We start from the raw sequence: 25,313 nt of genomic DNA on the forward strand, positions 1-25,313 counted from the left end.
ATTTATAACATTTATATACATTCTTTATATACAGCTCATTGGGCTTCTCACTATTCACTTTCTATCATCACATCACCTCCATGAGAAAGTAGGTCCGGAGAGCATCATTTCATTCTACAGATGATTCAATTAAGGTCCTGAGGTTAAGTGAAGTCTTAAGATGCTGGAGGAAAGTGCTGCAGAACATACCCAGTACAGGGCTCTTATATCAGAACTAGGGAGCGGGCTTTCGACCTGCCCTCATACTCTTAAAAGTAAGAGCGCCTAGAAATCCCCCAAGGCTCACCCCTGTATTTCCGATTCGGTATGTCCGGGTGGGCCCAGAAGTACACATATGAAATGGGCCTTTCGCCCTATGGTGATGAAGGCGACCTGGGGACCGCACCCTAGGAGGCAGCAGCGAACTGGTTGACTTCACAAAAGGTCTCCAGCCGCCCACCTCCGCCGCCACCAATGCCCACGCTCGGAGCTGACCCATCTCTGCTGCCGTCCGCCTGCCCCACCCAACAAGCCCGGGTCCGCTGTGGGCGGACTTCAGTCGGATGTAGACCCGGGCGCTGAGGTGCCACGACCAGCCACTATTCGGCTTCCACTTTGGCTAGCCACAGACCCGTTGGGATCCAAGATTCCGGTACCCAGGAGCCTGTAACGCGGCCGCTCATTACTCAGCTTTGTACCGCTCGGCCGAAGCGCTCCCAAAGACGGAAGATTGGTGAAGCTCCGGGCGCCGCGGCCAATTGGCGGATAGAGTCGCGTTCTAAGGGGCGGGTTCCGCCTGGGCCCCGCCTCTCTCTGCGAACCCCCCGCCCCCCCGCAACCTCCGCTCCATATCCGGTTCCGTTTGCCGCCCGCCGGGAGGTGCCTCGGGGGCGTCTGTCATTTTTGCCTGCACCGGGTGGGTTGCTGGGGCCTGCGTAGTATTGAAGGGGAGAAGGGTTTGAGGTCAATTCTGAAACTTGAGATTTTTCACGAATTTGGGGACCCAGAATGGGATTGCCGGTTTTTAATTTTGCGTAACACTTTCAGAGGTTAAAGGTCTGCCTGGAATGCGGGAGACCCGGGTTCGATCCCTGGGTCGGGAAGATCCCCTGGAGAAGGAAATGGCAACCCACTCGAGTACTCTTGCCTGGAGAATCCCATGGAGGGAGGAGCCTGGTAGGCTACAGTCCATGGGGTCGCAAAGAGTCGGACACGACTGAGCGACTTCACTTTCACTTCAGACGAAAGCCCAACTACGGAAGCCCAACTGTCTTCACCAAGGTTTCATCAAAGATTTTAACATTTAAAAAAAAAAGCTACTCTGAGGATAAGAAGCAGGTCTTTAAAGCGAATGCCTTTACCTTAAAGCAGGGGGGGGGGGAGTCCATTTTCTGATTTGACTGAGACAAGTAAAGATGACTCCATATCACTGATTGTCAGCCCTGCATTGGGCACCGCTATTTTAGCTACATTGTAGGGACCTGGGTTGGGAAGATCCCCTGGAGGAGGGCATGGCAACCCACTCCAGTATTCTTGCCTGAAGAAGCCCACGGAAAGAGGAGCTTGGTGGGCTACAGTCCATGGCGGGTCACAGAGTCGGACTACTGAGCGACTCAGCACAGCACAGCACAGGGCACTGGCAGTTTGGGGACATTTGGCCCCCAGAAACGTTCTGTCTTGTCAGAACTATGGGTCTTCCATGCTACGTTCAAATAATAAAAATAGTAGCTATTGTCGAATGCTTACTAGGTAATAGAGGGATCCTAAGTAATACAGCTTGTCATCCACTGTCTGAATTTCCTCCGCAAACCCCATGATGTATTGGCACCATTGGCTCGGAATTACACATGAGGACACTAAGGCATAGAAAGTTGCAATATGTCCGGGGTCACCCAGCTAGTAAATGCTGAAAAGGAGATTCAAATCCAGCCTGAACTCATAGTCATTCAGATCATTCTGAAAATAAGAATATACTTCTGCCCCAGACTCTTCATTCATCAACTTTTAGGTTTTAGACAGTGAGCTAAAAGAGGACTGTATCTACCTTTTTGACACACCACTATTATGCCTGGGCTATATCAGAAGTGTTGACATTCCTTTTTGAAACCCAATGTGTTTTGTTTGATTTTACAAATGTTTGATTTTGGTTTATTTTAGGATCTTGAAAATCTGCCATTGCTTATTCAAGTGGAAAATTGTTAATTTTTTTCTTTGATCCCATAAGTTATAAAATAGGGATATGAAAGGAGAACCAAGTACTTAGAAAGTCTCCTTTGAACCTGCCCCATTGCAAAGAGGACACTTCTCCCACCGATAACTTTAGTAATCTTGTTTAATGTCCCAGAGACATTAGAACACAAGATTCTCTATGATCCTAACTTCTTGGAAATAAGTCCTAAATCGGCCCTTTTGAAAAAGAGCCTTTTTCCTCACTTGTCTAACTCTTTGAACTTGCTGAATAGTGGAACTCTCAGTAACACATAAATCTGTCATGCAAATCAAGCTTCTGAAATATTAAGAGGAATGTCTTCCAAGTTCTTCCACTATTTGAGATTAGTATGACAATACAATTTTGAAAAATTGCAAAATGCAAACCCCATTTCCTCTCCTCAAAACAGAGACTCATGTAAATAGAGTGAAAAGATTATTTCTGTGGTGGCACTTTTTTTCCTAGAAAGCTTAAGATATCTTCACCCAGGACTGAAGATCTCCACATTTGCAAAACAGATTTCATCATATTTCAGGTCTCTAGAAACCAATTTGGAGTAGGTTTAATGTAGCCTAATTACCATTTATTCCTTGCTTGAGTGACTCAGTATAATAGAGGTATAAACATGATATAATAACAAACAAGGGAAATTTGTAAAGAGGATTTCCAAGCGGTACTTACTGAGTCTCAAAGAGAAAATAGGGTTAAACTTATATGTCACAAAATCTTTCTAGGGTAACCATATTGTTCAGTGGTAAGATTAAAAACTGAAATATAACCTGCAGCATTCAGCCCATTCAATTGTTGTTAAATAGGTAACTGGTGAAATAAGCATTCTGAGTTGAACTTTAATTCTGATGTGCAAGGCAAAGCTCAATTATAGTGCATTTTATCTTTTTGTATATAAAATCAGAATGTACTATACTATTAAAAATGTGTCCTTATTCACTAGGAGTAATCATTAATTTTGAAGTAGACTAAAAACTCTTACTATACTGAGGATAGCCACCTGAACAATTGCATTTAATACTCAAAACCCATCGAGTAGGTACTTAGTGTTCTCATTATATAGGTGAGGAAGATGAAGATCAAAGAGGTCAGATAACTTGCCTAAGTGCCAAGGTCAGGGTTTGAATACAGTGCCAAGTGAGAACCTTGACATAATATTCCTTCCCTTCAGAGGAAAAACAGTCCACCCCTTTGTCCATTCTCCCCTGACTATATCAAATAGACCTTTGCCCCATGACTTCCCATATATTAATACAAGTATACAGTTGACCCTTGAACAACATGGGTTTGATTTGCAAGGGTCCATGTATACATGGATTTTTTTCACTGAATACACGCTACAGTACTACATGGTCTGCAGTTGGTTGAATCTGCAGGTGTAGAAGCACAGATGTGAAGGGCTGACAGTGGTGGACCTGCTGCTGCTGCTAAGTCGCTTCAGTCGTGTCCAACTCTGTGTGACCCCATAGATGGCAGCCCACCAGGCTCCCCCATCCCTGGGATTCTCCAGGCAAGAATACTGGAGTGGGTTGCTATTTCCTTCTCCAATGCATGAAAGTGAAAAGCGAAAGTGAAGTCAGAGTCATGTCCAACTCTCAGCGACCCCATGGACTGCAGCCTACCAGGCTGCTCCACCCATGGGATTTTCCAGGCAAGAGTACTGGAGTGGGGTGTCATTACCTTCTCCGGTGCCCTGAAATCTCTAGTTGTTCAAGGGTCAGCTGTATTTTTAATAACATTTATCAGCTCTCAGAGTTGGTTTTATTGAAAAGGTGGGAATAAGGAGACACAACATGAAAATATATTCTCTTCTAGTGTAGTAGAAAGATGGACCCAGGAATCTTTTACTTTTCAAATGGAATCCTCAGTTTGGTTGCTAATCCAGTCATCATCAGTGTATACCAGGGATGGGCAAACTAAAGCCAGTGGGTCAAGTCAAGCCACTGCTCATTTCTTTGCAGTTCAAGGGCTAAAAATAGTTAGGGGAAAACATTTCAGTGAAGAAGTATAATTTGTAACATGTGAAAACTACATGGAATTCACCAAGAGTGAGTCCTAATGCAAACTAGACTTTGGGTGATAATGATGTTTCAATATAGATCCATTGATTGTAAGAAGTGTACCACCCTGATGCAGGATGTTGATGGGGAGGCTATGCATGTGTGGGGATAGGTTGGTTGGAAACTTCTCTATATTCTGCTAAATTTTTCTGTGAACCTGCTCTAAAAAGTAGTTTGTTAAAATATACCTGTATATGAAATTCAAATTTACTATTCATAAATAGTGGTTTATTGGAACATAGCCAAGCCCATTTATTTATATATTATCTATGGCTATTTTCACCTTACGAGGGTAGAGTTAAGTAGCTGAGACAAGATGGCTTGAGAAGCCTAAAATGTTTACTCTCTTGACCTTAACAGAAAAAGTTTGCCCATCTCTGGTATAGAATAAGATTCCAGATGGAGTGACTTGCCCTGGAAATCAAACTTTCAGGCTTCATAAACCTCCTTCCACCTCTTACTAGTTATCAGGCTTTTGACAAGTGACTTAACCTTGCTAGCCTCAGTTTACTTGTCTTTTAAAATGAGGTAAGAAGAGACTCCTTGTAGGATTATTTTAAGGATTTAGTGAATTAATACACATAAAGCATTAAATACATGTTAGTATAATTTACTTTGAGTTTAGAGAGTTTCACATTCCTCATATGGCCTTTCCCTTTAGAATCTGTTTATGTGAAAGTCAACTATTTGAAATACTATACTTCCTTTATGTGAGTGTCACATTTACCTGATCAGGAGTCATTTCCTTGTCTACCAGAAGCTCTCACATGACATGAGTATGTTGACTGTTTCCTTTTTACGCACCGGTCAGTTCATTTCAGTTCAGTCGCTCAGTTGTGTCCGACTCTTTGTGATCCCATGGACTGCAGCATGCCAGGCCTCCCTGTCCATCACCAACTCCCAGAGTTTACTCAAACTTATGTCCATTAAGTCGGTGATGCCATCCAACCATCTCATCCTCTGTCGTCCCCTTCTCCTCCTGCCCTCAATCTTTCCCAGCATCAGGGTCTTTTCAAATGAGTCAGCTCTTCGCATCAGGTGGCCAAAGTATTGGAGTCGCAGTTTAGCATCAGTCGTTCCAATGAATATTCAGGACTGATTTCCTTTAGGATTGACTATTTTGATCTCTTTGCAGTCCAAGGGGCTCTCAAGAGTCTTCTCTAACACCACAGTTCAAAAGCATCAGTTCTTCGGTACTCGGCTCTCTTTATAGTCCAACTCTCACATGCATGACTACTGGAAAATCCATATCCTTGACTAGACGGACCTTTGTTGACAAAGTAATGTCTCTGCTTTTTAATATGTTGTCTAGGTTGGTCATAACTTTCCTTCCAAGGAGTAAGCGTCTTTTAATTTCATGGCTGCATCACCATCTGCAGTGATTTAGGGTCAGAGCAAAGGCTAGTTACCCCCTTTATCTCACGTAGATGGAAGAGCTATCCAAGTGACCTCTGTATTGCTGGGCTGTTGGCAGTATGTCCTTGGTAATTAAAAAGGGTCTGCTTTGAAATGTATACTGGGAGTTGAAGAGAGCGCACAGATTTGTCTCTGCCTCTAGATATCTGGTTTCCTATTCATTACTAGTTTTTCATAACGAGTAAAATCTCATAAATAAGGCTGGAACTAGAGTAGTGAGGACATAGAATTAAAGGAGACACTTTAGGGTCGTGCAAGATCTTAACACTAAGTTTTTCTTCTTATCTGCTAGATGATGAAAAAGTTTGGCCTTATTTTATAATTTATTTAGGCTGTACTGGGTCTTCATTGCTGCATAGATGGCAAGCTGGGGGTTACTCTTTAGTTGCTGTGCCTGGGCTTCTCATTGATGTGGCCTCTCCTTGCCAAGCACAGGCTCTAGGGCGCATGGACTCAGTAGTTGTGGTTCCCAGGCTCTAGAGCACAGGCTTAATAGCTGTGGCTCATGGGCTCAGTTGCTTCTGGGCATATAGGATCTTCCCTGATCAGAGATCCAAGTCCTGTCCCACTGAGCCACCAGGGAAATCCTTGGCCTTATTTTAAGATAAAGTACACTCATGTACAGCGTATGGCCAGGAGGGAGGGCTTAGAATGAGAAAGAAAACGTTAGTGTCACCCTGGTCAATTTGTATTAAATTCCCTTGGAATAAGTGGAATTCACATGCCTGTTCTTCGCAGATTCTTGATGCAGAGAAAAGACCGCGCAGGATGTTGTGAGTTCAAAGCAAGGGGTACTTCTCAGGTTTGTTTTTCCCGCTCCTACTACACTGGCTTCTGAGTCTGGGGCTCTGTCTCTTCAGGTTGAATTATCTTAGCTGCCGTCCTGGATCACTTCCCTACGACCCCGCCACGGCCCTGTTGCTCCAAAGTTGTATTTGGGGCCAGCGGGGCGCGCCGGAACGCTGCTGTCCTTGGACCCTGCGCCGGCGGCAGCAAGCCTTACGGCAAAGAGTGCGAGCGTTGGTCGTTGCGCAGACGCCGGGAGAGCATGACTGACGACGCGACCAGGACCTTGGGGAAAGGTGAGTCCCCTTGACAGTTGTCCGTGGGCAGGGGGTGCCGGCTGGCTGGATATTGGCTCTGCAGAAGCTGTTGCTGGTCCTTGGCTCGCAGACCAGCGCGGCGGCGAGGAGGATCGCGGTTCCTCCGCCAAAAAGCCACGTGCAAAAAAAAAAAAAAAAAGTGTCTTCTCTGGGGCCCGGGAGGAGGACCGCGGTCCTCGTGGGGTCCTGGGAAGGCGAGTGAGCCCCTCTCCACAGAGGGCTAACCCGCCTCCCCGTCTCCCCCTCCACCCGCAGGGAGCATCCCCCCAGGGCCGGTCCCTGAAGGCATAATCCGCCTCTACAGCATGAGGTTCTGTCCCTACGCGCACAGGACGCGCCTGGTCCTCCGGGCCAAAGGCATCAGGTGAGCGGCGGGAGGCCCCATAGGCGCTGGGGAACGTTCACCATCTGGGGCGCCCTGCTTAGGTGTCACAGGCTGTCTGTCACTTTCTTCTGAGACGAAGTCAATAAACGGTTAGCAGAGGGCAGGTGGGTTCTTGAGTGGGCCATCCTGAAATGCAGAATGAGGTCTCTGCAGGAAACTGTTAGGACCACTCGGAGCAAACTGAATGATGGCTCTGGTGAGCTGGGTTTCTTCCCTAAAGTTTGTGAAAGAGAGGACCGCAGAGGCTACCGAGGCCTTCTCTGACAGCTCTATGAAATGCAGCCCAGACCCCACCCCAGGTATACTCAGGTCAGTTCTGTTCCCCTTATTGCACTAACAACGTTTCCTTACTTACCTGTTTTTCCTCCGCACTCCCCAGCCTCACTTCCATTGCCCCTCCACACACTTTCACACACACTGTCTGTCTGTCTGTCTCTCTCTCTCTTGCACACACACAAATGTATGTTCCTGAAGGCAGGGACTTTGTCTTTCTTATTCATGGGCTAGAAGAGAACCTGGCCAATAATAGGCACTTAAAACTATTTTTTGAATGAATGAGCAAATAGTTCCAAACAAAGAAGCAGAAAGGACTGCTATCAAGACGTTTCCCACACACCTGAAAAATGGGTGCACACTGGTCATAGAAGTAATTTTGCAAGACTAGCTCCTGCAAAGGAGGTCTGGATTTTGAAGGCAGAGCAACTTTACTGGAATGGGGGAGGCTGCATGGAGCCAGCTCAAAGCTAAAGTGTTACTCCAGCCTCCAATGTGTATCATTAGGGGATGACTTCGGAGTTTTGTGCTATAGAGATGCAGAGACTATTACAGAGACTTAAAAAAAAAAATTATGTAATTCTGCTCTGTGGATTGTCTATGGCTTTTTCCCAGGTTATTCCCTCTTGCTCAATTCTAGTTGGCCCAAAGGTTACTTTTTTAAAAAAAATAACAATAGATTGATGTTTTACCCACAGTGATGAAGTGGCAGCTTGAGAATTGATAGAAGTCTTTCTTTAGGGCAGAGTTTCTCACCCTTGGCGATGCTGACATTTGGGGCAGACGATTCTTGGCCTTGTGTGTTTGGTGAGGAGGAGGAGCTATCCTGTGTGTTGTTGGATATCTTGCAGCGTCCCTGGCCTCTGCCCATTAGATGCCAGTAGAATCCCCCTCCCTCCAGTTGTGGTGAACAAAAAAATGTCTCCAGATATCAGATTTGTACTTTCAGACTTTAAAATGTACTAAAATCTGTGGTGCCGTGGTTAAGCTTGTGAGCTCTGAGTCAGACTGCCTGGCCTTCCATCTTGGCTATGCTACTTCCTGGTGGGGAATACTGGGCAAGAGATGGAACCATAAGGAGCCTTATTTCTCAGATGGGATGTGTTAAATGATTTCTTTGCCTTCCCTTGTTTGCATCTCATCATGATTCCCTAGTTTATCTCACGGGAACATGGAGAGCGAATGGGATAAGGCATAGAAAACAGCAAACACATCCTACTCTTGAAAAGAAGAGTGATGTTGTTATGTACTTTTCTTTGCACAAACCTCAATTTAAAAAACTTATTGCAAATTTTAATTTTATAGATTGATTGTTTCTGCTTTCAAGATGAGTGTCTGGGGATTTCCCTGGCAATACAATGGTTAAGACTCTGTACTTGCACTGCATGGGCACAGGTTTGATCTCTGGTCTAGAAACTAAGATCTCACATGGGGGGGAGAAAAAAAGATGAGTGTCTGCCTAATCCTCTCATTTTTGTTCTGTCCTGTTTTCCGTTTGCTTTATAAGACATGAAGTTATCAACATTAACCTGAGAAACAAGCCTGAATGGTACTTTACAAAGCATCCTTTTGGCCAAATTCCTGTCCTGGAGAACAGCAAATGTCAACTGATCTATGAATCTGTCATCGCTTGTGAGTACCTGGATGACGCTTACCCTGGAAGGAAGCTGTACCCATATGACCCTTATGAGCGAGCTCGTCAAAAGATGTTATTGGAGCTGTTCTATAAGGTATATCCATTAAAAAATAAACAAAACACTTAACACTCTATTTTACTTTATATATCTTTCTAAACCTCCAATCCATTTTAAAAGTCAAATCATTGGTGAAATTGATTTGTTTTAATATCTGTGTGTGCCTTAGGAGGATAACTGGTGTGGAATTATAGTAAAGCTGTGACCTCTGATATTAAAGGTTAAAGTGTTTGCCAATAGCTACTTTTCCAGTGGAACGAGCAGTCTCAAGAGTTATGATTATGGCATAGTTATGACTGTGTAACTTGAGACAAGGAATATTGAAAGAGTGGAAAACTGGTGATACTTTGAAGGAGCTATTTCCAAGGTCTCAGGTGAAAAAAATATCAGGGTGTGAAAACGGTAATGCACAGAAGGAGATTGCCCTTTATGGGGAACAAAAGTGCCAACTGCCCAGGAAATGTGAAGAAGAGAGAAAAGGGGACAGCTGTTGATATTGGGAGAGAATGTGATAGAGAAATTTTATGATAGCTTTTTTTTAAAGAAACAAAAATGACTTAATGATATTAGTGACTGATGTCTACTGAGCGCTAGTGATGTGCCAAGCACTGTTCTAACTGTTTTATAAAGGTTAACCTGTTTAATCCCCATCACTGCCCTCATCAGGTCCCACCTTTTAAGGTGGATACTATTCTTGTGTCCTTTCTTCAGATGAGAACACTGAGGCTTAAAGAAGGAAAATGTCCCACCTAAGATTGTACAGTATGGAAATAGCTGAACAAGTAAGGCGTACCAGAGAGCCCCCTTTAAAGCACCTTGTTTAGCTGTGACAAGTGGATTCCCGAAACCACAGAGATCGCCGTCAGGTGGCACTGTGGACAGAGTGACAGAGCTCTGGCTGCATTGTCAGGCAGAGCAGGAGCACGGAGTGCCCTCAGACTTCTCTGCTCAGAACCTGTGTCCTCCGATCAGGTCCCACATTTGACCAAGGAGTGTCTGGTGGCATTGAGATGCGGGAGAGACTGCGCTGATCTGAAGCTGGCCCTGCGTCAGGAGTTCTGCAACCTGGAAGAGGTAAAAATGGGGCCCTCTCCTGGCCAGATGTGGAGGATAAAGTGATGCAGGTCCACACCCTGGTCACCCCGATGCCCTCCACTTTCACAGGCTTATATACTTTTCCTGTCAGACTTTGATAAGTTCAACTACTGGTCCTCTGACTTGTGGATACTTGCGCTCCACTAACCTCCTCTGGCGGAGAAGGCAATGACACCCCACTCCAGTACTCTTGCCTGGAAAATCCCATGGATGGAGGAGCCTGGTAGACTGCAGTCCATGGGGTCGCTAAGAGTCGGACAGGACTGAATGACTTCACTTTCACTTTTCCCTTTCATGCATTGGAGAAGGAAATGGCAACCCACTCCAGTATTCTTGCCTGGAGAATCCCAGGGACGGGGGAGCCTGGTGGGCTGCCGTCTATGGGGTCGCACAGAGTCGGACACGACTGAAGCGACTTAGCAGCAGCAGCAGCAGCAACCTCCTCTGGAATTTTTCTTGAAAATCTGCCTAGGGGTAAGGGACGGCATGTGATGAACTTGTTCCTTTCCCAGAATCACCACATTCCTGACCTGTCTCTGCACGGATTCTGTAGCTTCTGCTTCTGAGTCCAAGGTCAATATTGGTTAGGGATTGTATTTGGCTTCTAGTATTGATTTAAAAAATTATAAGGATTTATTCTTTCACACACATACACACAAACCTAGAGGTACAGTAGTATAGGGCCGTTTTGATGGCTTCTTTATGAAGTTACCAGGGACTGAGGTTTTTTTTTTTCTCTTCCTGTTCTGTCATTTTTCAGTGTGAGGCTTACATCCTCAAAATAACAAAATAGTTGCTGGAACTTCAGCTATCACATCCAAGTTCCAGGTTACAGAAAGGACAACAGAAAGGAAAAAACTGGCAAAAAGCCATACTCCTTTAAAGGCTTTCCTAGAAGTTCTGTCCAATGATTACTTAAATTTCATTGACCAGAACTTAGTCATCAAGTTATAAGTATCTGCAGGGAAAGTTGGGAAATTTAATCTCTTAGCTGGGACCACTTTGCATAAAATTAGAGTTCTGTAATTAAGAAAGAAGGGGGAAAATCTTCCCTGGTAGTCCAGGGGCTAAAATTCCATCTTCCCAATACAGAGGGCTCAGGTTCTATCCCTGGTCAGGGAACTAGATCCCACATGCCACAGCTAAAAATATCTCACATGCCACAACCAAGACCTGAGCAGCCAAATAAATAAATGTTAAAAAAAAAGGGGGGGGCGGGGGAAGTGTCTATGGGTGATCAAGGAGCAATCTTTGTTATCAGATCCTCCAAGTATCTAGCAGTAATAGGGCTACTTACCCTGCACCTCTCTTATAGTCTGGAAGGTGGTCCTTTGACGTCCTTTGTCTTTGTTCTAGAAACTGATAAATTCCCCTATGGTTGGGCTGTAATTCTTTGGCAGCCAGGGAACGCTATTTTTATCCCCTTAAAAGAAGGCTGATTACTAATATTCTTCTATCTGACCTTTGTGAAGTGGAAGCTGTTAAATTTATTTACAGTTACAGCTGCCTATCTCAGATTTATATAGTTTTAGCATTTATGGATTCAGCATTATGTGTAAGAAATGTCAGCCTTTGGTCCTGAGAACTCAGACTGCGGTCTTAAGTTTGAGGAGGCAAGTAGGATGAGGTAGAAAGAGTCTTGGCTCCTAGGCTTGACTTTATAGGATTCCAGAACCTTCATCAAGGTTCTGGACCTCTCTGTGCCTTGGTTTCCACATTCATAGAACGAAAGGGTATTTTAAAAGGTGTATTCACAAGTTTTGCAGAGGGGCGGCCCAGTGAGAGGAGGTCTGCTGGTGGTTTTAGCGCCTGCTTCAGCCAGACCAGCCCCGCTTTCAACACTGTGTTTAACAAAACATCTAATAAGCTTGAATTTGAAAAGGGAGGGGGGGGGGGGGACCTTGCTTTCAAAAAGAAGTTTGATAGCTCTTGCCCATAGAGAATTTTTATGGTCTTTATTTTCAAAGATTAGCTGAACTGATTTTATCAGGTCTGGTTACCTTCTTACGAGTTAAATGCTGGGCCAGGGAAAGGAGCCCTGAAACAAAATCTTTTAAATTCAAAGATAATTGAAAACATACGTTGACCTATCTCCTTCCTACTCTGCAATTGAATGAGGGATGAACTTTGAAAATTACAGATTGCTAAGTAAATGTATAATATTACAGTGGAGGCGCAGTCCCTTAGTTTGGGTTCTTCCAGGGAAGTGAACCTGTATTTTTGTGCTGGGCATGATGCTAAAGTTGCTTTGCATACTCCTGTTATCTAATCTTGCCAATGACCCTCTCAGATGTAATAAGTAGCATCAGTGAAATTCTGGCTAGTTAAGGGCTGCTGCTGCTGCTACTGCTAAGTCGCTTCAGTCGTGTCCGACTCTAGGCAGGCTAATTAAGGATCACTGAGTATGCAGTATTGTTCCAGATTTGAGTTGTTTTTTTGTCCCATAGAAAGTTAGTAGGAATTGTAAGTACAACATAGGTAATATCAGAATCTGAAAGATGCCCGCTGAGCTTGAATTATTTGATACATTCCTCTTGATACCAGTATATTGACTCTAGGAGATTCTAGTGAAATTGAAACTTGTCAGAATAATTCTAATAGAAATGTTTTCTCTCTATTAATAGAGTTGATGTGTACAATTTTTTCTCCATGGTTTTGTACAATCAGGATTTTCTGTGAGTTGAAAATATCTTAAATATCTATGGATTGTCTTGAGTGATAAGCAACTCAAGAGACCAGTGTATAATAGTCCACGTTATCTGCAAGCAAACAGGTCAGTTTAAGTTGGCAACCTTATACTCTAACGTTTTCCTCTTTTTAAATAAATGCCGCTTGACTTTTATATTTTTCGTTCAAGCAGGTATCATCAAAATTGAAGGTTTATTTGTGCTTGTTATATAAGCTCATTTTTCCATGTTATTTTTATACTTCTTTGAGATACATTTTTTTGTTGTTCAGTTGCTTAGTCATGTCCGACTCTTTGTGACCCCATGGGCTGTAGAAGCTGTCCTTCACTATCTCCCTGAGTTTGCTCAAACTCATGTCCATTAAGTCAGTGATGCCATCCAACCATCTCATTCTCTGTCACCCTCTTCTCTTCCTGCCTTCAATCTTTCCCAGCATCGGGGTCTTTTCCAATGAGTTGGCTCTTCGCATCAGGTGGCCAAAAGTATTGGAGCTTTGGCACAATCCTTCCAATGAATGAATATTCAGGGTTGATTTCTTTTAAGATTGACTGGTTTTATTTTCTTGCTGTCCAAGGGACTTTCAAGTCTTCTCCAGCACCACAGTTCTAAAGCATCAATTCTTCAGTGCTTAGCCTTCTTTATGTTCCAACTCACATCCATACATGACTACTGGATAAACCATAGCTTTGACTATATGGACCTTTGTCACCAAAGTGATGTCTCTGCTTTTTAATATGCTATCTAGGTTCGTCATAGCGTTTCTTCCAAGGAGCAAACATCTTTTAAGTTCATGGCTGCAATCACCATCCACAGTGATTTCGGGCCCAAGAAAATAAAGTCTGTCACTGTTTCCATTTTTCCCCCATCTATTTGCCATGAAGTTACGGGACTGGATGCCATGATCTTAGTGTTTTGAATGCTGAATTTTAAACCAGTTTCTCTACTCTCTTTTTGCACTTTTATCAAGAGGCTCTTTAGTTCCTCTTCACTTTCTGCCATTAGGGTGCTGTTATCATCTGCATATCTGAGGTTATATCAGTTCAGTTCAGTTCAGTCACTCAGTCGTGTCTGACTCTTTGCAACCCCATGAATAGCAGCACACCAGGCCTCCCTGTCCATCACCAACTCCCAGAGTTCACTCAAACTCACGTCCATTGAGTCCGTGATGCCATCCAGCCATCTCATCCTCAGTCATCCCCTTCTCCTCCTGCCCCCAATCCCTCCCAGCATCAGAGTCTTTTCCAATGAGTCAACGCTTCGCATGAGGTGGCCAAAGTACTGGAGTTTCAGCTTCAGGATCATTCCCTCCAAAGAAATCCCAGGGTTGATCTCCTTCAGAATGGATTGGTTGGATCTCCTTGCAGTCCAAGGGACTCTCAAGAGTCTTCTCCAATACCACAGTTCAAAAGCATCAATTCTTCAGCGCTCAGCCTTCTTCACAGTCCAACTCTCACATCCATACATGACCACTGGAAAAACCATAGCCTTGACTAGGCAGACCTTAGTCGGCAAAGTAATGTCTCTGCTTTTGAATAGCCTGTCTAGGTTGGTCATAACTTTTCTTCCAAGGAGTAAGGGTCTTTTAATTTCATGGCTGCAATCACCATCTGCAGTGATTTTGGAGTCCCCAAAATAAAGTCTGACACTGTTTCCACTGTTTCCCCATCTATTTCCCATGAAGTGATGGGACCGGATGCCATGATCTTCGTTTTCTGAATGTTGAGCTTTAGGCCAACTTTTTCACTCTCCTCTTTCACTTTCATCAAGAGGCTTTTTAGCTCCTCTTCACTTTCTGCCATAAGGGTGGTGTCATCTGCATATCTGAGGTTATTGATATTTCTCCTGGCAATCTTGATTCCAGCTAGTGTTTCTTCCAGTCCAGCGTTTCTCATGATGTACTCTGCATAGAAGTTAAATAAGCAGGGTGACAATATACAGCCTTGACGAACTCCTTTTCCTATTTGGAACCAGTCTGTTGTTCCATGTCCAGTTCTAACTGTTGCTTCCTGACCTGCATACAGATTTCTCAAGAGGCAGGTTAGGTGGTCTGGTATTCCCATCTCTTTCAGAATTTTCCATAGTTTATTGTGATATGCACACATGTAAATAAACGCCTAGAAAAATGTCTGGAGAGACTCAAATCAGACTCCTGCTGGTGCCTACTACTGGAAGGGGATTAGCCTGGGGGTGGGAAAGAAAAGTGGTTAAGAGCAAGGATAAGAAAAAAAAAATGAGCAAGGATAGGAAGAGAGAGCCTTTGCCTTCTATACTGCTTTCTATGTTTGAATTTTTGTTTAATAATGAGAATTTTTTCTCTATTAATGTGTAATTATTAAAGATGGAAAAAAATCACTTTTCATTCTGCATAATTTGCCATATGCATAAGCCAGAGTTATGTGTCCAGCACACTCATTAGGGTTATTTAGATTATTTCAGTTGCTTATCATTATTAATGATGCCTCCCAGAAACAGCAGCTCTTTTGCATAAAAAGCCCTTTCTCTGTTTTAAAATATGTCCTTAGGCCAGACTTCCAGGAACAGAATTACAGGATCAAAGGGTATGACCATTTTAGAAGCTAGAATGGAATGTTGCTAAATTGCTTCCCCCAAGACTTGTGCTGTATACCCCCTACCCTCCGAGAGTGTCGAAAATGCCCTTTGAACCAATCCCTTTTCACTGTTGAGAGATTTCATTTAAAAAGATACTTGCCTGTCTTGAGAAACGGTAGTTTCTCATAGTTGCTTTAATGTATATTTCTTTGATTGATAGTGAGGTGGTATATTTTCCCCAAAGTATTCCATTTCTTTGTGTTTTATTTGTGAAAATGGTCTACTACCCATCTGTTTGTCAAGATCTTCCTTGTTAATTTTTTAAGAGTTCTTTATATGTAAAGGATATTGGCCTGTTTTTAAGATACATTGTTTTGTTTTAACTTTTTGTCCTTTTTGTATATATAGAAATTTAACATTAAAAACATTGTGTGATCTTTCCTGCTGTGATTTCTTCCACTGCTTTTGTACATAGGAAATCCTTTCCCCCTTCAGAAATTTGATAATATGCTTTTATATTTTCACCTACCACCCATCACTTTAAAGATATTTGACTTGTCAAGCCTTGTCCCACTAGCTTTCCCCCACTATTATCTTACAGTATATATTTCAACAAAAAGAACTAAACCTATGAAAGGGATTCCAGGATAGAATTTTCAGAGTGGTCCTTTGATTACCTGCCAAATGTTGACAGGCTGCATTCTGAATCTTCACAGGAAACTCCTGGTTGTAAGTGGTGACCAGCAGGAGGGGCGTGTTTGGCACAGACCCTGCTTCTCAGGCTTCTTTCCAGAGAAGTGGGTTTTATGTATACTCTAAGTTTGTTCTGTATCCTTGGTTTGTTTTAAAGGGAATCCGTTAATCTTCATTAGCTCAGCCTCAGTTATTGAATGTCAGTGGAGCAGACACCTGAAATTTGAAATCTTGAGAATCTTCCCTTATCTTGTATGAACTCAAAAGATATCTGCCGTGGAGTGGATTGAGTATTTCTGCTTCTGGTTAGGGTCTGCATTGCTGATGTAACAGCAGGTGGCTTTGTGTATTTTATAGGAGGGGACTGGTTCTGCTTCATAAGAACTGTTTCCTTGGAGAAAAACCGCTTCCTTCCTCCTCCAGCCAGGCCAGAGCCAGCATGTCCTGGTTAGAGCCAGGAGACTTCTCTGTGTGCAGGGCAGGTGGTCTTAACCAAGTGCAGTTATTGACTCTGCACTTGAGCGCCCGAGACTGTAGACTGAAGAGTCTTAGGATGTCTGGTTGGAGGAAGTCCGGGCTTCTCCCTATAATCTTGTCCCTCACAAAAAATTTTGCAGATTTCTTTTCCTCCTTGGTGAACCTCCTAGCTGGAGAGCCTTGGCCAGTGCGCTTCACGACGATGGCCACGAGGGGGAGCCCAGCGCGCTTCTTCCTTCTACGTGCGCGCTAGCGGGAACCTCTTTTTGTCCGCCTGGGGGAGCCCAAGAGGCCTTCGAGGCAGATAAGCGGCCCTTCCAGGGTTCAAGTTCAGGGGTGGAAACAGCGTACTCACGGGTTACCAACCAGTCTCTCCCTCTTCATTTGCATGCTCATTCTTTTTTCTGAGTCACATCCAGAAGCAAGAGAAGGATCTGTAGTCGTTTTTCAGTGAACTGTAGAACAGAGAATTTTTAAAAATAGCGTTTTCTACTATTCCAGAACGTCAAATGGCTTTTTCCTAAAATAGCTCACGTCTTAATCTGAATGCAAGATGTGTTAATACATTAAGGAAATCCCAGGGCTTGAAGCTGGAGGTTCAGTTTCTTCCCCAGGCTATGTGTGGCCTTCTGGGAATGCCTAGGGCCTTGGTGGAAAGTATCTTCTCTAAGAAGATACTAACCATCTTGAAGGGCAGTATTTCTGAGAATGAGAGAGTCCATTGTGAGAAAAGTTATTCAACATTAAGAATGACCAGTATCACTATATGTGACAGGTGGGTGACAGAAATACCGCAAAACAGAGGTTTTTTTTTTTTTTTTTTTAATGATGTTGGCTATTAACATAGCCACTGCTCAGTGGGTGGAGGCAAAGCTGCAGCTTCCTGTTCTGATGACAGAACGTTTAGGAAAGATAAGACATAGGAGATTAAGACTGTCATATTATTTTACTTCTGACTGTCCTAAATTTGTCAAGATGTGGGAGTTGGACCATAAAGAAGACTGAGTGCCAAAGAATTGATGCTTTATTACTGTGGTGCTGAAGACTCTTGAGAGTCCCAGGACATAAAACCAGTTAATCCTAAAGGAAATCAGCCCTGAATATCCATTGGAAGGACTGATGCTGAAGCTGAAGCTCCAATACTTTGGCCACCTGATGCAAAGAGCCAACTCATTGGGAAAAGACTCTGATGCTGGGAAAGATTGAGGGCAAGAGGAGCAGGTGGCGAGAGGATGAGATGGTTGGGTGGCATCATCGACTCAGTGGACATTAGTTTGAGCAAGCTCCAGGAGATAGTGAAGGACAGGGAACCCTGGCGTGCTGTAGTCCATGGAGTCGCAAACAGTTGGACACGACTGAGGGACTGAACAACAACAAAAGGGACTTAGTTTAAACTGAGAATACAGAAGAACTATTTTAAGTCAAGTTTCCTGAAGACTGTCTTATCCATGGAATGAGAGAGGAAGGAGAGAATTTTGAAAAGCTCTTTTGCCGTGATTGTATCTGACCTCTCCGTCAGTTAGTTGCCTGACTGAGAGAGAATAAGAGAGGGGAAGATTGCACGGCGGGGGTGGGGGGGGTCTTCACAGAGGGACTCTCAAAGCTGGGCCAGTCCTTGGCAGAAGGAAAGAGGGTTTCAGAGTTTGCTGATTCTGAGCTTGTTGCTGATACTTAAGGAACAGACAGAGAATTCACAAGAGACTTGGGAAAGCCTCTGTGATTACAGTCCTCACACATACATATTTGAAGTTGACACAGGGTTGACACTAGTCTGGGACTTAGGAGAATGGTGTCTTTGTCTTAGCTCTGGCACTGACCAGAGAGCCCTCTTACTTCCCTAGGACAGAATTTCCTTCTCTCTAAGCAAGGGTGTCTTCCACACAGGAGACAAGAATCAACTCCCTAGCATGCTTTCCTCTCTGCTTGAACTGCCAGGAAACTCGAGTCAAATTCAAAGCTTTATTTATTAAGGAACTCTGCAGGAGCCTTGGCTTGATATCTTGAGACCATTTTCCTTCCTTATTTTGACCTTATGTTCTGACTTTTATTTTTCCCTTTCTTAGCATGTTGTGATTTTTCATATTTAATATTTTAGTGTACACATTTTTATACACTGAACCTCCAATCCTTTGTCTAGTGAGCATGGTATAAATAAATGGAAAAATGAAAGGGGTAGTTATACTAGATGAATCCAGGGGCCTTTCCAGTACTGAAGTTTTGTGATTCTCGGGGAGTAAGTCATTTTACATGTCTGGAATGTCTCAGGTTTGCGGAGAAGGGAGCTCTCCTAGTGAAGGTCCTAAAGATGGTAATGAGCTTCCAAAGAGGCCTGACCAGGATGTGCTCCTGGGTCACTGTGATGTGTCTGTAGAGAAGCTGGCACTTTGGTTTATAGGAAGGCTGCTTTTCTACTGGGATGTTTAGACTTGCTTTGTATGAAATCTGGTGGAGAAATGCCTGTTTGAGGCAGGGCTCAAGAATCTGCAGCTGTATCAATAACTCCAAGGAATTTTGATGTCACGCTTGGATTTAAGAAAGTCTGAGGGAATGTGTAAATGTATCACAGGGGCAGGGGAGAGGCTGGTGGAAGACATCAGTTTCATCCATATACTTATCTTGACTTTTTATTGTAATGAATACCTTGATAAAGGTTGAATTACATTATGAATGGTTTCTTTCTTTAAGACTCACTTTTTTTTTTTTTTTACTACACTGCATGGGCATGCAGGATCTTAAGCTCCCTGACCAGGGATTGAACCCATGCCCCTTACAGTGGAAGCGTAGAATCTAACCACTGGACAGCCAGGGAAGTCCCTATGAGTGTTTACACGGCTGAGGGTAGTTTTACAAAGATATTCCTAAAAAACAGAGGACAGACTTCCTTGATAAATAGAAGTGAGACAGTTTCAATGGTTCCTAATGTCTGAATGAATAAGCGCACCATTCTGGTAAAAATTAATTGCATCTATATGATGATATGTATTCAAAGACATATTCTTACTTTGAGTAAATGAAAGGTTTTAAAATGTACTAAATAATAATCAATTACTAAGCAGTTATTCATTTTCAAAATATCTCATCACCTTAACAAAAGACTTATCATGGGTTCTAATAAATGCCCATATATGGTCTGTTTTGATAAGGACTTTCTCAAGAGCATCTCTGCTCTGTAAAGCAGAAGAGTTATACAAAAGTTCCAGAGTCAGTGGGTTTAGATTCAGTTCTGATTTGTGCCCTGAAGGCCAATAATAAGCTGGACATATACGTTTCAAAGCCAGTGATAAATGTTTGGGTAACTATTATCTGATCCTGAACATAAAGCAAGTAGGAATTCGTGAAAACTGCTGCTGCTGCTGCTGCTAAGTCACTTCAGTCGTGTCCGACTCTGTGCGACCCCAAAGATGGCTGGATGGTTCCTTTTCCTTGTAAATCAGGTCTTACTACATGCGATCGAAAATAGCCTCTTTTAAATTTTCATTGCCCAGGCTCTGCCATTTTAGTACCGTCGTCTTCAAACAAAATGATGCCACCTAATATTATTTCAGATTAGTCAGGGGAACTCCCCTATGCCATGCTGGGAGATAATGAAGACGTAGACTTTAGGGTACCAAGATTTGCTTTCTCTTCTGAGAAGGGTGGTGGCCGAGGATTTTCTTTCTGTAGATGTAACCTCTGGAGGTCTCTCTGATTTTTCATCAAGAGAGCTCACATTTATTGGTGCATGATTCCATCATTCCTTACTGTAACCTCTAAGGTGGGCAGTAACATTACCACCATTATACCAAATGAGAGCATGAGGCTCGGAGGAGAAGGTGAGTAAATTGTCTGGGTTTCATGTTGAATGAGAGGCGGAACCCAGGAGAGGACCAGATCTGCCAGCCCCAGAGTTCATTCTTAACTCCACCCCTAGACCTCCTCATAGAAGCAACAAGCTGGCCTGAAGGATGCAGAATCAAGCCTGAGAGACAGGAAGTTTGAAATCTAGGTAAAGGATGTGTGCTCAGTTGCTCAGTCGTGTCCAACTCTTAGTGGCCCATGGACTGCAGCACTCCAGGCTCCTCTGTCCATAGAGTTTTCCAGGCAGGAATACTGAAGTGGGTTGCCATTCCCTACTCCAGGGGATATTCTTGACTCAGGGATCGAAATCACGTCTCTTTCGTCTCCTGCATTGGCAGGTGGATTCTTTACCACTAGCACCACCTGGGAAGCCCAGATAAAGGATATAGGAATCTAGATAAAGGGTATAGGGATCTAGATCTTTTGCTACAGGGAAGTATTTAATTGATTATGAGTTATGTCAGTCAAAGAGAGTCTTTTGTTTGATTTAACTAGATAATTGGCATCATACTTTTCTCAATGGGAAGAGAATGGCCCAACAATAACCTCTGCTAAATACTATTGCTTTTTAAATTTTCAAGTACCTCCCCATCCCCCACTCCCCCACCACCACTGTCTTTGGTTAGCTGTCTGTCAAGAGTTTGTTTTCTTGATGGCTCATCTATCTGTGTTGATTTGTCCCGTTTGGGAATGAGAACTTTTGTTTTAATGTAAAAATGTGATAATGTTGAGTGACCAACACATATGAAGTTCAAAAAGCTCAAAAAAAAAAAGGAAAACATGATAGAAAGATAGTATTGGGATGTGAGAGAGCCCATCAGATGGCCCTGCTCTTCCTTGCCTTGGTTTTGAATTGGCTGAAAAATAAGGCTAAAGAGGAAGACATGTGGAGACTATGGTATCCCCTGTATTACAGATAAACTGGATCCTGGAGAATGGGGGGCACGACCACAAAAAGTGAGGTTCCTTATGTGGCCCCTCCCTCCCAGTAATGCGCAGTGCTGGTCAGAGGCAGGGACCCCTCTCTAGGGGCTGAGCCCTAGAAAGCTTAGAACAGGGAGTAGCCTGTTCTAGGCTGAGAGAGGCAGGGCTGTTCTTCCAAATCCTCCCATCAGATGAGCCGCTGGGGCACTCCAGTGTTGAAAGGAGGGCAGGGGTAAGTGTAGCCTGGAGAACAGACCCTAAAGGAGATGGAAGAAACCTCAGAAAAAGGGAAGAAGCATTCACCTAACCAAATGGAAGACAATGCCAAGCCTTGGGTCTCCTTTGGGAATTAATTTGATTATTTGTATTTAGTGCCTATAAATACATTAGCAGATGGGTTAATTAACTTGCTTTTGCTCTGTTTAAACTTCCAGATTCTTGGCTATCAGAACACCGTCTTCTTTGGCGGAGATTGTATATCCATGATTGATTACCTCTTTTGGCCCTGGTTTGAGCGGCTGGATGTATATGGAATAGCCGAGTAAGACATTAAGCTGTATGGCCATAGATTCCTAGGGTCACACTGGGTAGCAGAGCTTCAGATGCTCTCTGTGCCATCTGTCCTCCTCTGGACATGCTTCTCGTGAATGTGGAATGTAGAGCTTTAAACTGTGTGCCTCCTTGTTCAAAATGCACCTGTGCTCTTGTGGCGCTAACTGCGGACACACAGTTCATCCATGTTGCTGCTGCTAAGACTGCACCCAAAAGCCTCCCTAGTGTTTCAGAGCCGCCGGCTGGCCTGCCCAGCATCCAACATAGCCGGTGGTGAGGGCAGAAGCAGGTGGACGGCCTCAGTCACAGGGTTTTGGTGGCTTGTCTGCAGCTCCATCGGTGGCCCTTTACCTGGTCCTGGCGTGTCGCCCTGTGGACCTCACATCCCTTATAGGGCACCTTAGTTACTGGAGGAATCTTTCCCCAGATAGGCATACCCTTAAAAAGCAAATGATTTTTGAAGTCATATATACTTGATACCAGAGAAACAAAATGGCCGGCCACACACCACACGGGTGTAGGGATGCTGCAAGTAGAAGAAATTGCCCTGGAGGCCAGGGAGACCACACAGGGGCCCCGCACAGACACGTGCTTTGTTCCCACGACACTCACGGGAGAACTTGAACTTGTGCTGGCTCTGCTCTCACACCAGCCGGTCACATGGGTGGGTGCTGGACCATTCTGGTGTTGGGGAATGCAGTCCTGCCGAGGTGGAACTGCGGTGGACTTTCATAATGCACACGCTTGAGTTTACCCAGGATTCCTCTTATGAGCTCCTCACTTGGGGCAGGTCAGATGTCACAGACTTGGATATTTTAAACCATGTCAGAACATAAACTTCGCCAAAACCTGTCTCCTCTGGGGACAGAGCTTGAACCACACATTAGGAACCCTCTCCTCCTGGATTTTCCATTAACAAGTTTACCGTCTGGGCAGGTCGCTACAGATCTGAGACCTACACGTCCTGATCAGTCCCTGAAAGGGCCCAGTCAGCTCCGTTATTTCAAGGTTTCATAATTGTTTTACTCATTTCTTGAAAAATGTGTTCTTGCAAACTTTTTTTTTTCAATTCCCCAAAAGTACAATCTGAGAATGACTGAAGAATGTGTCTTTTTGTTGGTAAACAGTGAAAAAGAGATACCTTATTTCCCCAGAGCACTCAGTCCACAAGTATTTTAACTGCAGGGTTAAAAACAACAACTTTGATGATTCTAAAGACACACAGCCATTTCAAGTCAGATTTTCCTCCAGTAAGTGACTGTGCTCAATTGATAGGAAGGTAACTAAGATAGCTCTGTTGCCCCAATAAACTCATCTCTTGTAGCTTGTAGTCTAAAAAGTGACTTGCATCCCCCTTCACCTGCAGACCGGCTAATGCTTCTCTCCTGTCCTGCAGCTGTGTGAACCACACCCCTGCGCTCCGGCTCTGGATTGCAGCCATGAAGCAGGATCCCACAGTCTGTTCTCTTCTCACAGATAAGAACACCTTCCTGGGCTTCTTGAATCTCTATTTTCAGAACAACCCCGGTGCCTTTGACTACGGGCTAAGTTGCTGAGCCTTGCAGTCCACCCCTTCACCACCCAGAATTCCCAAGCCTGTCTTGATTCTGCACTTCTTTTGGTGGGGCAGTCAGTCTCTCTTCATTTTCTTTAAGGTTCCAAATAAACGTGGAGACAGAATCATTTCTGATAATCATTTTATGACTCCTCTAGCCTGTAGCATCTAGTGATTCTCTAGAAATCTCAGTGTTAATGTCCAGAGATATTTAGGGAGACCGTGTGCCTCCCAGCTTGATGACCTTTGCCCCAGTTTGACCTCCAGGTTGTTGGTGCTGATGCTGATGCTGAGGTTCAAGGCCGCTGCCCCATCACTGATGCTGTCACTACAGATTGGTACCCTGCATATCTTCCTGGTGAGAGAGATGAGAAGGAAGAAAGCACTTCAGGTCCACATACTCTCTGTTTGGCAGATGAGAGCTGCAGTCCTTGTGGGCGTGCATGAGTCTCTCTCTGGCTCCAACTTTTTGGCCGTGGGCCTGGGAGACACCGAGGTCTTGTGACGGAAAGAATTCCAAAGCAGGAAATGAAACACCCAGTATCACCCTGGACTAATGACGTCAGAATATCACCGGTGCTGTTGGCCCTCAGAATGGCTCACAAAATGTTCTAGAGTTGACATCCTGCCTTGAAAAATTACACATACCCTAAACCCGGTCTCAGGCAAAGGTCATTCTGTTGGATTTGCGTCACAGATGCTTTCAATTCACCCCAGCACATGCCCCTGATTGCCTGTTGTGTACCAAGCCTGGGCCACGTGAGTGATAAGGATGACAAAAACACCAGAGCTCCTGATCTGTTCACTTTTCCTGGTTGAGATTTTAAACCTAGAGCTTTGGAGCTGCTTGCCTTGTAGTGGGAAGGCTTCTCTTTTTAAAAAAGATTGTTTAAACTGGAGTATAGTTGGTTTACAATGTTGTGTTCATTTCAGGTATACAACAAAGTGATTCAGTTATATATACATATTCTTTTTCAGATTCTTTTCCATTATAGATTATTACAAGATACTGAACACAGTTCCCTGTATTATATAGTAGTCCTTATGGTTTATCTATTTTATGTTTAGCAGCGTGTATCTGCTAAGCCCATACTCCTAATTTATCCCTCCCCCATTTCCCCTTTGGTAGCCATGCTTGTTTTCTGTGTCTCTGAGTCTGTTTCTGTTTTGTAACTAAGTTCATTTGTATTGCATTTTTAATTCCTTTCATAAGTGATCTATAGTATTCGTCTTTCTCTGTCTGACTTACTTCACTTAGTATGATAATCTCTAGGTCCATTCATGGTGCTGCAAATGGCAATATTTTATTCTTTTTACGGCTGAGTAATAGACTCTTGATGAAAGTGAAAGAGGAGAGTGAAAAAGTTGGCTTAAAGCTCAACATTCAGAAAACAAAGATCATGGCATCTGGTCCCATCACTTCATGGGAAATAGATGGGGAAACAGTGGAAACAGTGTCAGACTTAATTTTTCTGGGCTCCAAAATCACTGCAGATGGTGACTGCAGCCATGAAATTAAAAGACCCTTACTCCTTAGAAGAAAAGCTATGACCAACCTAGATAGCATATTGAAAAGCAGAGACATTACTTTGCCAACAAAGGTCCATCCAGTCAAGGCTATGGTTTTTCCAGTGGTCGTGTATGGATGTGAGAGTTGGACTGTGAAGAAGGCTGAGCGCCAAAGAATTGATGCTTTTGAACTGTGGTGCTGGAGAAGACTCTTGAGAGTCCCTTGGACTGCAAGGAGATCCAAGCAATCCATTCTGAAGGAGATCAACCCTGGGATTTCTTTGGAGGGAATGATCCTGAAGCTGA

At 43.8% G+C, this 25,313-nt stretch overlaps 1 protein-coding gene across 2 annotated transcripts; it reads left to right on the top strand.

Moving 5' to 3' along the window:
* Positions 1-520: 520 nt before the first annotated feature.
* On the top strand, positions 521-23,626 carry GSTO2 (glutathione S-transferase omega 2). 2 transcript variants are annotated; one of them, XM_069567698.1, is made up of 8 exons: positions 834-895; positions 1,027-1,260; positions 6,534-6,755; positions 7,032-7,140; positions 8,942-9,164; positions 10,101-10,202; positions 21,826-21,932; positions 23,340-23,626. In XM_069567698.1, the coding sequence occupies exons 3-8, from the start codon at positions 6,722-6,724 to the stop codon at positions 23,497-23,499; spliced, it is 735 nt and encodes a 244-aa protein (XP_069423799.1). In that variant the 5' UTR covers positions 834-895; positions 1,027-1,260; positions 6,534-6,721; the 3' UTR covers positions 23,500-23,626. The 2 variants fall into 2 exon arrangements, with proteins under 2 accessions (XP_069423798.1, XP_069423799.1); XM_069567697.1 differs by lacking the exon at positions 1,027-1,260 and having other exon boundaries at positions 521-895.
* The last annotated feature ends 1,687 nt before the right edge of the window (positions 23,627-25,313 follow it).

Source organism: Ovis canadensis, chromosome 22, assembly GCF_042477335.2.
Source record: "Ovis canadensis isolate MfBH-ARS-UI-01 breed Bighorn chromosome 22, ARS-UI_OviCan_v2, whole genome shotgun sequence".
NCBI lineage: Eukaryota > Metazoa > Chordata > Mammalia > Artiodactyla > Bovidae > Ovis > Ovis canadensis.

Excerpts from the sequence above, each read along its gene's own strand:
- GSTO2 (XM_069567697.1), top strand. The coding sequence starts at position 6,722 with ATGACTGACGACGCGACCAGGACCTTGGGGAAAG. Across the intron at positions 9,165-10,100 it reads TATTGGAGCTGTTCTATAAG|GTCCCACATTTGACCAAGGA; the intron begins GTATATCCATTA and ends TCCTCCGATCAG. Across the intron at positions 21,933-23,339 it reads GATGTATATGGAATAGCCGA|CTGTGTGAACCACACCCCTG; the intron begins GTAAGACATTAA and ends CCTGTCCTGCAG.